Source organism: Miniopterus schreibersii (genome assembly GCF_964146895.1).
Source record: "Miniopterus schreibersii genome assembly, chromosome: 7".
In the NCBI taxonomy this organism is placed as follows: domain Eukaryota; kingdom Metazoa; phylum Chordata; class Mammalia; order Chiroptera; family Miniopteridae; genus Miniopterus; species Miniopterus schreibersii.
Window position 1 is genome coordinate 7,656,049 of NC_138108.1, and position 16,038 is coordinate 7,672,086.

Here is a 16,038-nt window from a genome sequence, read left to right on the forward strand (position 1 = left end):
CCTGAACTGAGCTCTCATTCAACTCTGGGGTGGCAGAGGTCATTCTGTTTTCCTGTTAACTAAATCACAGTCTATCTCTCACTAAGATTGCCAATTGTGCTAAATTAAAGATAGAGCTTATATGAAGGCAACTTACACAGGGGACTGTGCTGACCCCTTTAAGCTGACTTCTTTTTAGAATTCTAAGTCGCATTGAAAGGGAAAGGCTGGGGCAGACGGGGTCACTGCATTAATGATAAACCCACGAGCGGCATGCCTTCCTAAAGCCCAATACCATCCCAACCTTTCATTCCTGCACCTCAATGCAGTCACAGAGCAGTGCAGGCTTAGTGTCCCCACCTCATCTCAAACGCTCTCATACTTGCACGGAATCTCCTTGGAGATTTGTAACCTTGTGGGAAGCCATAGAACACGTTCCCTTGCGCTCCAGGTTCAAAAGCAGGCGCTTTTATTTTCGGGTCATATGTGAAACCCACGGACTTCTTTAGAAAAACCACATGGTGTGGGTTCAAGCCCAAGAGTTTCCGAAGGCATATTCTATCGCGACTTTAAAAAGTATCTGTTTATAATAACGAATGCTCCTGACAGCTAGCCATGGGGGATAACATTTGTCATGATATCCACCACCCAACAGAACTGTTCACGGGTAGGGGCCGAGCTGAAATGCTGTAATTAAATATTCCCGGAGCCTTGGTTGCTGTTTCCCTCGGCTTTGATTCCCGCCCGGGCCTGGTCTCCCGGGACGGCTCCCTCTGCGCGCAGGGCTGCTCTCCCCTGACCTGGCGAGCTCCGCACTGGCTACGCTCTCCCCGCGGCATTTTTAGCTGGCTCTTTAGGCAGCGATGCGTGGTTGGATTATTTCCTGCCAGTTTATTTTTGGTAGACTGGTTCACAGCCTCCTAGGCTGTTGCTTATCTCTCCGATGATCCCCCCATTTCTTTTGCTGTGGCCGTGGCGCTCATGCAGACACACAGCATTCCTCCCGTCACCTGTTTAGTCCAGTCTGACCCTGTGAGAAAGTTCACCCTGAGTCCAGGGACGTTAGCATGGCACGTATTATTGGCATTGTGATTTGAGTGGCAGGCCACCAACACTTAGGGAACAATTTCTCCGCTGGAATTGGACTAGACAGCACTAAGGCACGCGGCAGATTGATGGGGAGCATTCCTTATTAATACATGCAGCAGGATTTGCTAAAAAGGCCTTCGCTGGGCAGCCCTTTGCTGTCCCCTCCCCCGGCTCTCTGTTGAACCACGTACCATGTTCTGGAAATGTGTTTCTCTACGTTTGTGTGAAATACCCAGGCTTCCTGAAAAAGGGAGCACCAGCGGAGCAGGATGGGAGCGCACACCCGGGCACACACGCGCACGCACATGCACACGCACCGATTGGCACTGAAGAGTAGCACACAAGTCAGGAACGAAGGAAAGGCAGACATCCTAAATTATTAAGGAGAAGTAAAAGGAAAATTATATGAAAAGGAAGAAAGAACCTAAGAATAAGGTTTGCTGTTTGAAAACTAATTTTTCGAAATGATCCATGTGCCTGTCCAACAGGCAGTCTAAAGCGCCTGGGACGTTTCCTAAAGCAGACACATTATTCGCATTGATCTGCTGAGAGTCGGGAGCGGCCCAGGTTTGGGGGCGTCCCAGGGCTTGGTAAAAATCAGAGAAATGTCCCAAGCTACCCATCTTTTAACTCTTTGTTTTATTATTCAGAGGCGGGTACGAAGAAGAGAATAATTTACATTAATTACAATGGGTTTTTTCTAAACCACGTTAAAAGTAACAGAGGGGTAAATTTTTTCAGATTCTAGTTGCACCCTGATCGGACGGGCCCTGCTCGGGAATTCCGCACCTGGGAGGGAGGCGAAGGAAAAGGGCTCTGATCGCCGCGGAAATATTTCCTCAGTACCTGTGTGTGTGTTTTAAGTTTTCCAGTACTGTTATTTTTTTGTAAATCACATAATATCATGTCTCCCCCCAAATAAATATTAGCCTCTGAAAGAATGTTTCTGAAAAACGATCTATTGCGGTAACTTGCTCGAAAGTGCCCTCCAGTCCTGTTTTGTCATTTGTCTCCATAACAAATACTATCTCAATGGGATATTATAAAAGGCACTCAAGCAATTTTTAAAGTTTATGTGACAATCTAACATCAAGCATCCGAGGAGATTAAGGGTCCCTAGGAAAATCCTCAAAGGCTCAAGTTTCTCCACGCGGTTCTGGTGCCCTTTGAAGAAGGAGCAGGATAGAGAGCTGCAGTGAGCACCTCAAGAGCCTGGAAGAAGGAGGCACACTTTCCCAGGCCAAGTGTGGGAGGCTGTCGTGGGCCCAGCACCCCCAGTGTCCTCAAACCCATGCGTAGCTGAAACTTAAGTGGCATCTACACTGCGGTGTCCAAAACTCACTGCTGTCCAGGAGAAAAGTCAAACCACATACCATCCTTCTTTGAAAAACCAGTTTAGACTGTTAACTTTTATATATATGTAGTAGATGTGATTCATTATTTCTTCCTCTGTTTAGTTTTAGCTTAAATGTTATTGCACTTCCACAGGAAGTATGCATGTCCATGAAAAGAATAAAAATTTAGCCGCTTCTATGCCAACAGGGAAAACTTTCAGGGTCGTTCCCTGAAAATGTCTGGGAATTCATGAGTGAATTGCATTTGAAACATCCCATGATATGCCAGCTTATTTCTATTTCCCTTGGGAAACCCAATGTCAGTGCACCCAGTGAGTCGATGCGATCTGATTGGACAAATATTTCAAAACCTACTATGCACAAGAGACAGCTTCTCTGCTCTTGGAAGCCAGTTTAATAATTAAGACTAAAACGACCAATTACTGCATCTTTTTAAAATCTGTTCATATGCCGGAATTCTCTCAGCCCTCATGTAATTTTAACTATTTTAGCAGAAAGAGCAAAAATATGTGTACATGGAGAACATGAAACAAAACGATAAAATAAGAAATACACCCTTGGGGGCTGGGTACATACGTCATTTGCAAATGCTCAAAGCAAATAGTCCCATTTCTTTCCCTGTGTTGGTTTCTACCCTAAATGAAGGTAGAATCTTTTTGGACATGGTGTCCTATGTCATTATTAATATAGCCACAATACGTGAGGAAGATAAAGGTAGTAACAATGACAATAAAAGCAATAAAGTGATGATGATGATGATGATGATAATAGCAGCTACCAGTTCTAAGCAGTGACAGTTGGCTATTCCAATAGTGGACCCACATGTGTTGCATCGTTTTTTTCTCCTAACTCAACAAAATGAATATTATTTCTGATTGACAAACGAGTAAACTTCACTTTAAAAATTAAGGCATATTTTATGGGTCTCACTAAAGCTAGGAAGTGAAAGAAACTGATCTCACCTTTTGGCCAGACCCTAAGAGTTTCCCACTACTCAGTCAGGCTCCCCTGTACTCACACATAGTCTTGCTCCCAATTTCCATTTTACTAGTGGGTAATAATCTACAAGGTTATTGGAATGCCCAAGAACAGAAAAGGTGTCCCATTGCATCAACTAGACAGTGATGTCTCCCTCATTGCCAAAATGGTCGTAAGTGAATATTACCAAGGCTAATAGTTGCATCCATTCATCATCAGAACATGTTTCAGAAACGTCGAGTGTTCTGTAGGCCTACATCTGCTTTTTACTTTGCTTCTAACATTACAGGACTGACTGTTATCTCTGCCCTACACTGGAAAGCGTCTGCAAGTGTGGATCATGTAGCTCTAGAATCAAGATCACAGACTCCACTAGCTCCACACAAAGGCAGAGACCTCCAGGCAATTGTTCATTCACTCTGGTTAATCTACACCCTTGACCTCCTTTGGATAAACATTTATAAAAAAAATCTTTCTTCAATCTTAAATGTGTGTGTGTGTGTAACTTTTAGTGTCTTATAAAAGTGTTTCACATTTGTATAAAATTATTCCATCTCATATCTACAGATGATCAAATGCAAAGCATGAAATTCTTACCAATCACAAGCCATTGGAAGCCTAAAAGGCATCTCAGAATTAAAATGTGAAAACCTTTGCCCCCAAAGCCCTCCTTCGGCTGTCTTTCCCATATGTTATTGGGAATGCCATGCCCTTATCTTGCTCTCACACCACACATCCAATCTATCATCAAATTGTGTCAACTCTACCTTCAAAACGTGTCTCCAATTCCTCCGCACACCTCCCCATCCAGTGCTGCTGCTTTGGTCCATGCCACCAGCTTCCGTCCACACAACCCATGCACCTCTTCTGCCCTTGCTACTCCGCACAGCGACCAGAAGGATCCCCTTTTTACTTACAGAAGTCACAGTATGGCGTTCTCTCTCTCCAAAGAGGACAGTGACTTCTCATCTCATCTCAGTTGAGTGAAAGCCAGTGACCTCCTTGACCTGACAAGACCTGACCCCATTACTTTTGGCCTGATCTTCTAACCCTCTCCACCTCACTCTGCATCTCAAGCAACAGGACCTCCTTGCAGTTCCTCCAACATGCCAGGGATGCTCTCACCTGGACCCTCTTCCCTGGATATTCCTTCTTACTGGAAAATCTGTCACCTAGAGTTTTGCAAGGTTCTTCTCTGTTATTTCAGGTCTTTACACAAATGTCACATCCTCACTGATCCTTTCCTTCACCAACCTAACCCACACTCTCCCCACACCCTTAACTCCCATTCTCTAGTTTAGCTTTCTTCATAGAACTCATCACGTTTTCACTTACTCTATATGTTAATTGTTCGTTTATTATCTGTCTCCCTCACCCCACCCTCACCAAGTTGTAAATCCTATGAAGGTAAGCAAACATTACTTACTCTTTTGTTCACTGCTTTATCCCAAGCACCTACAACAATGCCTGATGTATAACAGAGGGTCAATAAATGCTTAATGAAAAACTCTGTACAGAAACAAAATAGCTATGCAATACCTATAAACCTCAGCCTAATAGAAAATTAAGAAGTCTCCTTGGTAATGCTTGTCTTCATTGCTGAACCACTTAATTTCTTATTCAAATATCAGGATATGCTGAGTGGTACACTTAGCCTCAAATCAAAGACTAAAATGCAATTTACTAATTAAAGTAATGGATTTTAAATGCTGGTTTTTTATTTTTAAAGCATCTTCCTTGTACATCTTATCTAAAGTGCTTTTCAAAATAGAGTTATTTTCTCCCTCTGCTTCCCGGCAGGCTGGTTATATTCATATTCTAGCATGGACATGAATATTCTGTCACGCATTTCCAAATATGAATGTTATTGAGAATAACTTTCAACTAGAGGCATGTGTTTTGAGCAGAGATTCATCTTGGGAAGGGGCTTGGTTTTCCGTTTGTTAATTCATGATTAAAATTAATTTCGAGGTGACCCATACATTTAGAATGAAGATGTTCTCTCTGGGCTACCTCGAAGTTGGACAGAAACCTTGGAGCTATTTCATTGGCATGCTCAGCCTCTACTCTAGCAGCTTCATTTGTTACATTAGACATGTTCCCGAAGCCATACTGCATTTTTAGCAGTTAAAAAAAAATCCCCTGACTCATAGCCTTGCTCCTTAATAATTCCTTTCCCCTGCCTGGGATTTTGAACAATTTATAAAGGCCATGTTTAGTTAAAGATTGAAAATATCCTCCGATAGCCTGCAGAGTATAAGAAACAGCCCTAGATTGAAAACTATTGCTCAATTAATTTATAACTGTCTCTAAATATTTAATGCTACTTCTAAAAGAAACATTACCTTAAATTTTCCAATGGGTTTCTTTGCAATCATTCACATTTCCATAGGCTTGGATGTTTGGAAGGTCCACTCTTTGCTACGATTTCCTCAGCATAAGAAGAGCTTAATTCTCGCGCTGACTGACAGCCCATATGGGGCGAGGCTCCGAAAAGCCCCTCCTCTTGCCAACATCTGTCTATTTCAGCTACGGAACATTCGCTGAGCTTCTTAAAATGAAAAGTCAATGCTAGGTCCAGGATGTAATTAAAGTGGAAACAATCAAAAGTATAAACAGCTCACAAAAAGCCACATGAAAAGAAGAAGAGGCCATTAAAGGTCCCTCTACAGGTGGCCTCTAATCTGTCCTGGCAGGTGACTGAATGAAAAGCCTAAAATCACCCCTATTACAAATATAGATGCAATGTGAATTGTAAATAGATGAAGGCCAGTGTGTATTAATTATCTTAGCACTGGGGTGACCCTTACTGAAAACTGTAGGCCAGAGGGCAGCCTTCGTTTTGACTTACAAAGTGAGACGGCACAACCACCAAACTGGACAAATGTCATGTCCTTAGGCTTAGTGGAGAAAGTTAGTATTTATAAGCATGAGTGGTGTCCTTATAGATATGCTCATTAATATTAACTTTCCCCACCAGCACCACAAAGAAAAATAGAACACTTTTAAGAAATCAATTCATTTAGGATCAGCCTTGTAGATTTGGATTCTGGCTTAATAAAGAGCAGTCAGTGAGGGATGGGCAAGATGAATTATTGAATTCTCTCCTCTAATCATATGGTTCTACGAATAAAAATATCCCCATGCATTTGGTGTTGCAACCAACATGACTCCAGTATCCGGGCATCTTGTTTAGTTTTGAAAAAAGAAAATTCAGATGCACGATGTTCACATAAAAACAAGTGAAGCAGCGTGTAGTCCTCTGAAATGACTAATAGAGAAGTGATTGGAATTAATCACAAACACAAGAGGAAGCCGAAATTAGAGAGGGTTGTTAAGATACTGTCTGCTGTTTAATCTCGCCCACTTATCAACACATTAACCTTGTTTTCTCTGCCTGAGCTCCGAGTCCTACAGCAAAATTAGGTCAGAAACTCACATCAGATCAGATCAGCTGATTCGTTCCAGCAAGACCCTGATGGGCGGCAGATTTGCGTTTAGTTCTAGGTAGAAATATGCCTGGGGGCTCTGGGGGGCTGTTTCCTATGCTCTGAGCATAGGAGCTACAGCTGACTGGTATTTCTATGCTGACTGTAAAGTATTTCTGAAAGTTAACCAAGTTGTGTTTCTGAACGCTGGTTCATTTAACTATCCTCACTTAACCTGAGCAATGGTGCTTTACCATCTCTTTTGATATACAAATAGGATATTTCATTTTTCTACAGGCCTCCAATGAAAGCAGACCCAGTGATATTATCTATTTGTGACCAAAGTAGCTATTTGTGATGCACTGAATGGATACATCATTCACTCAAATGCACTTGAATAAGTATTTTTATTTCCATAAATTCTCTGTCACAAATCACGAGCATGATTCCAGGAGCCATCACCATCTAAAGAGGATTTATGTCACTGTTGACATGTCTCTAATAAGAGCTCTCTGTGTCACTGTCTTTGGGTAATCACTTAAAATATTAACCAATTCAAAACTTTGGTATCACAACCATTGGCTTTCTAGGTAGCAATGTTTTAATAAAGGCTAAGGAAACATTTCCTTTATTTTTATTTTTACTTCTTTCTTTCTATGGCCTAATGAATGGGCTTCAGTCATTCTTTGTTTCTCTTTGAATAAAGGAAATACTGAAACCTCCTAATATAAAGAGCTTCAAAATAACCATACTAATATACAAGTGCATGTATATTTAAAGGAGCTGTAAGTAATCTAATTCCATTTCTGACTGTCACTTTTAAAGAGGAAATATAACCTCCTATAGATCCCTTGAGGTGATCCATGGGGAATAGAGACATTCCTAATCAGTCTAAGTAGTCCTTTGTGCCAGAACCACTTTGCTGAAGTCGAGAGCTGTCTTTCAGACTTGCAGTGTTTGGGAGAATTTCACTAATGTAGCATTTGGTTCATTAGGGAAAAAGTACAGCCCTTTCCTATAATAGAAAACACACTCAGAAAGGCATGTACTGGGAGCAAATTCTCTAGCTGCTATTTATTTAAGGACTATTTCCCATATTTTTAAATTTTATTAAATTTATTGGGGTGACATTGGTTAATAAAATTATATGTCTCAAATGTAAAACCCTATAACATATCACCTGTATACTGCATTGTGTTCACCGCCCCAAGTTAAATCTCCTTTTGTCACCATATATTTGACTCCTTTTACCTTTTCCTACCCCCTCCACCTCATTTTCCCTCTGGTTTCCACTCTACAGTTTTTAAAACACTGAGAAATGGTAAAATGAGACAGTGAAGGGACTAGATCCAAAATCCAGAAAGAAAACCTGACTTGAAATGAAACTCAGACTCCAGCACGATTCTGGCGTACCCTATGGTCTTTTGGTTGCCACACTCCTCGGCGAACATCCTTAATACTCCAAGCAAGGCGTTCCCGGGAACCGGCTAGCCTGCCCCAGGCCTCACAGGTGCCAGGCGTGGCCTTGCAGGCGGCCTGTGGCCGGCTCCTGCTCCCTCCCGCCAGCTGCTGCCTTTCGAACGGCTGGTGCCTCTGCTTGGCCAATGGTTCGAGACCCACCATCCTCTTAGACTCCCTTTCCACCCACACACATCCCACGAGCCAGGATTTCGGAGCTCACTCGTTCGAAGTTGTAGGTTTTGTGCATTTGTTTTCTTATGGGCTTCTTAATAGAAAGGAAATCTCATTTAACAGCGCCTGCACACAACCATTAGGGCTTAAAGTAGCAGAAACGATGAGCTCCTGAAATAAGATTTTACCCTCTATTAACTTTTCCCTTTTAAGTCTCTCTCTCTCTTCCTCACCAAATATTACTTGGAGCTGTGAAGGAAAGCACTGACACTGTCTTCTTATTTATGTAGAGTTTTTCACCCACAAGTCTTCGTGGATAAAATCCCATGTGAGAAATGGGAGTGAAGGAACGAGACAGTTTGTAGTGACACGTGGCTCGAGTTAGTTCAAAGATAAGGAATTGGGCTCAGAAAGCCGACGTGTCTTAGGAAACTGAGGAAGTAGCGAGGTTATTCTTTTTCTAAGAGCTCAGCGTTGTAAGCGTCTCAACTTCAGCACAAAAGGCGTTGCGGCACATATGTGATCCAGAAGGTCAATCATATGAAATCCTATTTCCATTTTTTAAGCAATCCTTGCCACTCTGCACATTTCTGAAATTGCAACTGTCATATTTCACAGAGAATTATCATCCATGCCTTTTCAAGGTCAAACATGCCCATCCTTAGACTTCCAGCATTTGCATCCTATATATTAAATCACACCGTATACTGAAAAAGGCATTCTGCGGGCACGATAAAGAATTTTAATTGATTAGACTGTGTTTGTTAATGTCACAGTGAATTTTCTCTACAACTTGACACAAATTGAATGTTAAAATATTGGAATATACATGGAATTTAGATGAGGGTATTCTGCCTCTGTTGCCATCCCTGAAACACCAAAATGCCTGTGTGACCGGAATCTTGCTATGGAGTTTTCAAAAATATTAAAAATGCATTTCTTATTAGTGATGTTGAAGCAATTCTAAAAATATGCTGTGCGGATTTTTATACTATAGAAAATCATTATATTTTTTAACTGTCAGAGCCCCAGGATCCTGGTCACCACCATATGAACAAAATGAAGTTGACCTTGGACGTTGCAATGGCTACTGAGGTGGGATCACTTGAGACACGCACAGCCAGGCCGATCGCCAGGCCACACACTTTAGCCTCTCCCCCATCCAGTCGCCAGTCCTTCGGCTCCTTTCACGTTCCCCTCTGCACCCTTTCCCCCAACAACTCCAGGGACGGCTATGTTCTCATGCCGTACATGAGTCCTGCTTTGAAAATGAAAGACATTGGAGAAGTCTCCACAACTTAGGAAGCTTTCCTAGTATTTCTCCCTTCCCAAAGATATTTGCACTTATATTAGGGTTCCAGAAAAAATATTGGGGGGAAGGGTGTAGGAAACCGGGGGAAGAGGTATTGATAGCAAGACACCATCCTTCAATTCCAGGCGCATGTAACAAGTGCGAATACAATAATAAACTGGTGTCTGGTGCACGGCGAGCCAGGCCTGGGGCCTCTATGCAGGATGGCTCCGTCAGTTATTCGTCACTCAGCCACCCACATATTGTGGCTTCCCTTCTCCTATGATGGCCGATGGCCGAGCAGCCCGTGCTCCAATCTGAGACACTTATTCCCCCCCCCCCCCCCCCCCCCCCCCGCCTTCCCCACGTCCTCAGGGCATCGTCACCGTAAGTTTCCCTCCCTCTCCCAAGTCATCAGCATTTCCCTTTCTGTTGTTGTTTGTTTTAGTATTTCGAATAAGCTGTTTTTATATCTTCTTAAAGGAAAAACAATAGAAAAGCAAACTTGCACCATAAACTCCACTCCCTGCTTCGACTACCCTTCATGGTTAGTTCTCTGTGTTTTGTTTCAATTCCTTTCTTCCCATTTTTCATGAACATAATCCCGGTGGGTTTTTCCCCAGCCCTGCACAGAAAGTGTTCTTGTCAACAACACCAATGCGGTGAAAGGCATTGGTTGAGTCTCAGGCTTCATCGTATTTGGTCTATCTGTTAAATCTCTGTCTTCTCTAATCACTTTTGTCACCTCACTCAGAGGTGTCACCTCCTCTGTGGTTCTCCTCTCTCACCGCCTGTTCTTGCTGGATTCTTCTACTGTTCCTTTCAAGTCAGCAGTCAGGTGGCCCAAGGAATAGCTCTGATTGTCCTTCTCGTTTCTCTTTAATATTTGGTCCTAGGTGTCCTCAACCAGGCTCATGACTGTGAAATCTGTAGAATAAGAGGCTTACACCACTGGCTTTGATCTCCAGCTCGAGTCCTGGACCCAAATGCCAATCCAGAACTCTCCACCTGGACACCTAAAATAGGCTTACAAAATTCGCTTGCCAAGGCTGAGCTCCTATCTCCCCACCGTTTAACCTAAAGTGACTCCTCTTCTAATTTTGATAATTTTATTACATGGAAACATCATTTTTCTCATTCAGAAAAAAAGAAAAAAAAGCCAAAAGAACAAAAAATACAATGCAGGAAGGTCAAAACAACAACAACAACAAAAACCCTTGGGAACCACCTTCAATTCCTTTCTCTTCCTCAACTCTTACAGCTCATCAATTAGAAAATTCTGATGATTCCCATAATTTGACCATGTTATGCCACAGAGTCCAAACCACCACCGTTTCTCACCCAAATTGCTGCAAAAGCTTCCCCTTTGGATTTCTCGCATTCACCTGCCCCCCCCCCCAATCTATTCAATACAAAGAAAACAGTAATCCTTGCCAAACGCTCAGTTGGGGCATGTCACACCCCTGCTCAACGATCTTCTATGAATGCTTTTCTCCTTCGGAATAAAACATAAGGGTTCATAAGGCTCTTCATCACCTGGTGGTCTGAACTTACACCCTTCCAGTCTGCCTTGGTCACTACACGATGCCGTGTCCTCGCATGAAGCACATCGAACCCTGCTTAGAGTTACCTTCCGACAGGTAGCTATAGGGCTCCCATCTCGGGCAGTACACCTTTCATGTAAAGTTACTTGTAATTAAATGATCAAAGTAGTGCCTCCTTACCTAGCTTTTTATAAGCATGAATAGTTCCCCTTAAAATAATATTTTATTTTCCTTAATGTCATAATGTTCACAGAGAGCAAGCAAAAGCATTAATGCCAGATATGATGAAAAATCCACCAACTCTCCAAATAACTTAGCTGTTATCATTCAGTTATCCAGCTAGTAGGTTTGGGTTAATTCTCTAAATTCTGCACTTTGCACTTAGTAAGTGGCATCCACTGAAGGACTAAGAGTCCACTAAACACACACCTGCCTGTAGCCCTTAACACACACACGTGCACACACGCGCACGCACAGGGAGCGTGTGACGTTCTTTTGAAAACGAGAAGCTGTGCGCCCCCCTTTTGGCCTCAGTGCCCTAGGAGCCCTCGCCCCCTCCGGGAGCCGCAGCCCAGGGGCCGTGTCGCCTGAGCGAGCGGGATGCTCGGTGCCAGCGAGAGCAGCAGCAGGCTCAGCTTGCTCAGGGCTCCGGGATTCTGACTAACGAGGCTTTTATGCCCTGGGGAGAGGCTGGCCCCTGCCGCAGTGCGGGAGCTTCAAGCAAGGCCCCTCACAGGCCGGGGTTTTGCTCAGCGTCGGCCGTGGGAGTGTCTCTGGCCCCCTCGGGCCCTTACCAAGAGGCGGCTCAGCAGGAGCTTTCGCTCGGGGGGAACCGGGCTCTCCCCCCACCCCGTCTGCACCTGCACAGGCGCAGCTCGGGTGGATACCTTGGGGTGACCACGGTGGGCCCCGTGCCTGTGCTGAGCTGAGGGGCCGCCTGGCTCGGTGCCACCCAGCGCACCTTGGCAGCGCCCAGGCCCTGGCGGGGTGCGGGCCGAGCGGGGGCCCCGGGCCCCGCACTCACCGTTTCATGGCCTCGGCCTGTCGCCGGCGCTTCTCGTCCTTCTCCCGCAGGTAGGCCAGGTTCGCCTCGCTCCTCAGGCGGTCGCTCTCGCGCGCGATGTCCGACGCGTTCTGGATGACCAGGCCGTCGTAGGCCTTCATGCCCATGTCCTCGATGCACTGCAGAAACGCGGCCACGGCGTCTTCCTCGGGGCTGGCAGGCATCATCCTGGAGGCTCGCATGGGCAGAGGGACCCTTCCTGCAGGGAGGGCACAGGGACAGAAGGACCTGTTCGTGACCCTGCTGCAGCCTCGGCCCCAACTGCAGGCAGCAGGGCAGCGTCTCGCTGGCAACTGAAAACAATCAGGGTATTTGAAATAAATATTAAGTGAATGTCGCCTGAGCAGCCAACAGTCCCTCAAGGCAACCAGCTCAGCAGGCAAGGGGACAGAGGTTGTGCGCGGAAAGGCCCCATAAGGCCGCAGACACAGTGTGGGGCCCGAAGGAAACATTCGGTTATGGAATTAGAGTCATGATTTTGTTTCTCAAAAACGTGTTCTTATACCAACAAGACATATGTGATCCAAGCTTCATTTATTTCTGACCCCCATAAATACTTTTCTGTTCAGTCTCAAGTAAAATAATATAATTATTTGGAAGAAACATTCTCATTACGTGTGTTTTCCTTACATTTTAAATTAAGTTTATGAATCTGAACTGTCCGTGCAAAACATAGCAGTCATCAAGGAAATACGCATTTCGAACAGAATTCGTCTTGGCCACAATCCCTTTTGACCTTCCATTATTTTTCCAAATGCTTCTCTGCAATGGCCTGACACTATCAGTCAAACACCGCAGATCACCAGGACCAGGTTAATCCTGACCGGTCTGGAAATTGAAGCAGTGACAACTGTGATTGTCATCGCTACTCGCAGGTTTAAAAACCTCAGCCACAGAAAGGATTACTGAAAACCAAAACCAAATCAAATCAAACAACAGCGTAGGACTTTGAACCAATACGTATTAAGCTCAGTTATAAAATGATGGAAATAATCTCTCCTATCACTTGCTAATGTGAAGACTAAGAGAGTTGAGGACACTAAAGAGCTTAGCAGAGAGGTTGACAATAGTAAGCACATAATAATGTTAGCTAATAACATTCTAATAAAAGTGTAGGAGGAAGGTTGGCAGCAATTTCAATTTCAAATGTACATGTGGGATGAATGAGTGGGCGGGTGACCAGCATGCCATGAAAATCACCATGCCTTGAAGTAAAGGTATCCAATGAATCGCAGAAATCAATAAAGCCGGGGGATAGGGAAATTGTGCTTTAATCAATCAAAAACAGAACTGAAGTTTAGCTAATTACGCACAAGGTAGGTATCCTGCCTTTCTAGCTTCATAAGGCTTACGGTCCTCAACTGCATGTTCACTGTAGTAGAGGAAACTGATATAATTGAGTCAGATGGAAAAACCTAAAGCAAAATCAATTGACAAGGGGAAAAGTTGGCCATTTAAAAATTGGATATTACCTTTACATTTTTTTTACTTTCTTTAAAAGGCTCCAAAGTATTTGTAAGATATTAGCCCAACTATTTAATGCTGAAGTCAGAGATGCTCCTTTCCACCATTACAAATCATTTTTATTCTGATTTTCTTTATAGGTATAACCATGTTCCATAACCTGGATTGTAGCTATGGAAACTTCACTTCTCATCACAGTTTATTAGCATTTTAGCTGCCACTCAATCCATATGTTATTTGAAACTCACACTGAATTTAAGGATATATTCCCCAATTTCTATGGAATTGTTGAATCTAGAGGATAGAAGAGTTATTTGTTGATTCATGATTTTTTTATGTTAAGTTTTATTATGTTTGATTTGGTTTTAAGCCATAATGGGCTGGCAAATAAAATGGTCTTAACTATCTAACACAACTGAATTATATTTTAATATCAGTCCATTAGAATAGATTAAGTGGTGAACACACAGAAGAACAGAAAATTACTGCTACAAATGATTGCAATTTTCGGGGGAAAATACAAGAACATGATTCTCAGAGAGCTAAAGCATCGCCATTATTGAAAATTCACTTCTACCAAGGACTCCAGCATTAGGTATGCCTGGATAAAAAAAGACCTGCATAACTTTATGGCAATTAATTCTGCAGTAGTTAAGCAAGCCACGTCAGGATTACAAGGATTCTAGACGTAATGCCTCAGGGTGAAGGGTGATCACTCCCACTCTGCCCTCGAGCAAGGCATTATCCATAGGTTTTTATTTCTTCCCTTAAATTTTCCTCACCATGCAAATGACACCAGTGATTCTTTATACAGTTTACATATTCCAAACATTAACAAGGTTAATTGTGTACCCTGAAAATAAATTATCTTCCTAAGAGGCCTTTCAACTTGGCTAGAGTTTTAATTATGTTTATTCTGAGAAAATATTATATAATAGTACCATAAAACACTTCTACTAAGGAAAGTTGTATTATAAGAATTTTTTAAGTGAGATGAAAATTTGAGGAATGAAAATCAACCATAAAATCTAGTAAAATTCAGAGTAATGAACACTGAATTGAGGTCTGTGAGCATGCTTGTGTCACCCAGTTTTAGGGGAGTATTTGTACAATCATTCATTCCTTCAAGGATGTCTTGAGCACCCGTTATGAACTAGGCACTTACAGAGGCAGGATTGTCTCTCTTCAGACTTTCACAACACAGTGTAAGGGCCCAGTGAATGAACAATGTCAATACAGAGGGACAAGGGCACTGACTCAGGTGGCAGTGCTGACATTTGTTAGTTTGTCATGCCTGATGGTCACTATTTTTGAGAATGAACATAAAACACTTTTCAACAATTACATCTAGTCTTCAAAAATAAAAATTAAGATTACAAGTGTTTAAGCATCACACTTTTCTGCTTCCTTGCCCACGTGTCAAACCTAGTCGTAAGGCAGGGGAGGGGTGGGCAGTGAGGCAGCTCTGAAGAGCAGATCTGGGAAGCTGAGCAGCATGACCCCAAAATCCCAACCGGACCACTCCTCGATCTCTGACTCTGTGCACGTTAATTCACCTCTTTAAGCTTTAGTAAAATGGTGATTGGAATAATGCTTACCTCCTTACATTGGTGTGAAGATTCAGTTAAAAAAAATGCATGTAGTGCTCAATACATGTGACCATAATTATTGGATACTTTTCACAATTCTTAACCAAAATTGTGTTTGGTAGTAACTTCTCAATAAACATATTTTTACCTTGAAACATCAGTCAATAGAATGTTTAGTGCAGTTCAACTTTCTTAGTTACAGATACGCAAATGGAGGCCTTGAAAGGCGTTAACTGATTTGCCTGCTAACCAAACACATGTGTACAGACCACTTATTCATTCTGCCCCATTTTCCACATCAAGAGAATAAGGGATTGAGGGCACATGAACCACAAAACTCATCCCATCTCTTAAACATTCAACCTCCGCCTTTCTAACTCTAAAGGTATTTCTCAGGCCACTGAACTCTGACTGAGTAGATTCATGACCTCACTGAAGAAAAGTAAACCTTATATTAAGTGTCTACCTCATTACAACTGCTACCATTCCCCTGCAGTGAGAACCCACAGACAAGTAGGGTCATAAATCTGTTTATCTTTCAAAAATATATATTTATGGCAAAGATAGATATTAAATAATGTATTTTTTAACCACTAAAAACTTGGCTATGTTTTGAATGTTGGATA

General features: G+C 42.8%; 1 protein-coding gene across 1 annotated transcript in view; it reads right to left on the reverse strand.

Moving 5' to 3' along the window:
• Positions 1–12,541, reverse strand: part of NYAP2 (neuronal tyrosine-phosphorylated phosphoinositide-3-kinase adaptor 2) — a gene marked incomplete at both ends in the record, with an annotated part of 176,112 nt that extends 163,571 nt beyond the window's left edge. The window contains one exon of the mRNA XM_081143223.1: positions 12,321–12,541. Within this exon, the coding sequence (XP_080999349.1) occupies positions 12,321–12,541 (221 nt within the window). The remainder of the gene's footprint in view (positions 1–12,320) is intronic.
• Between the last annotated feature and the right edge of the window lie 3,497 nt (positions 12,542–16,038).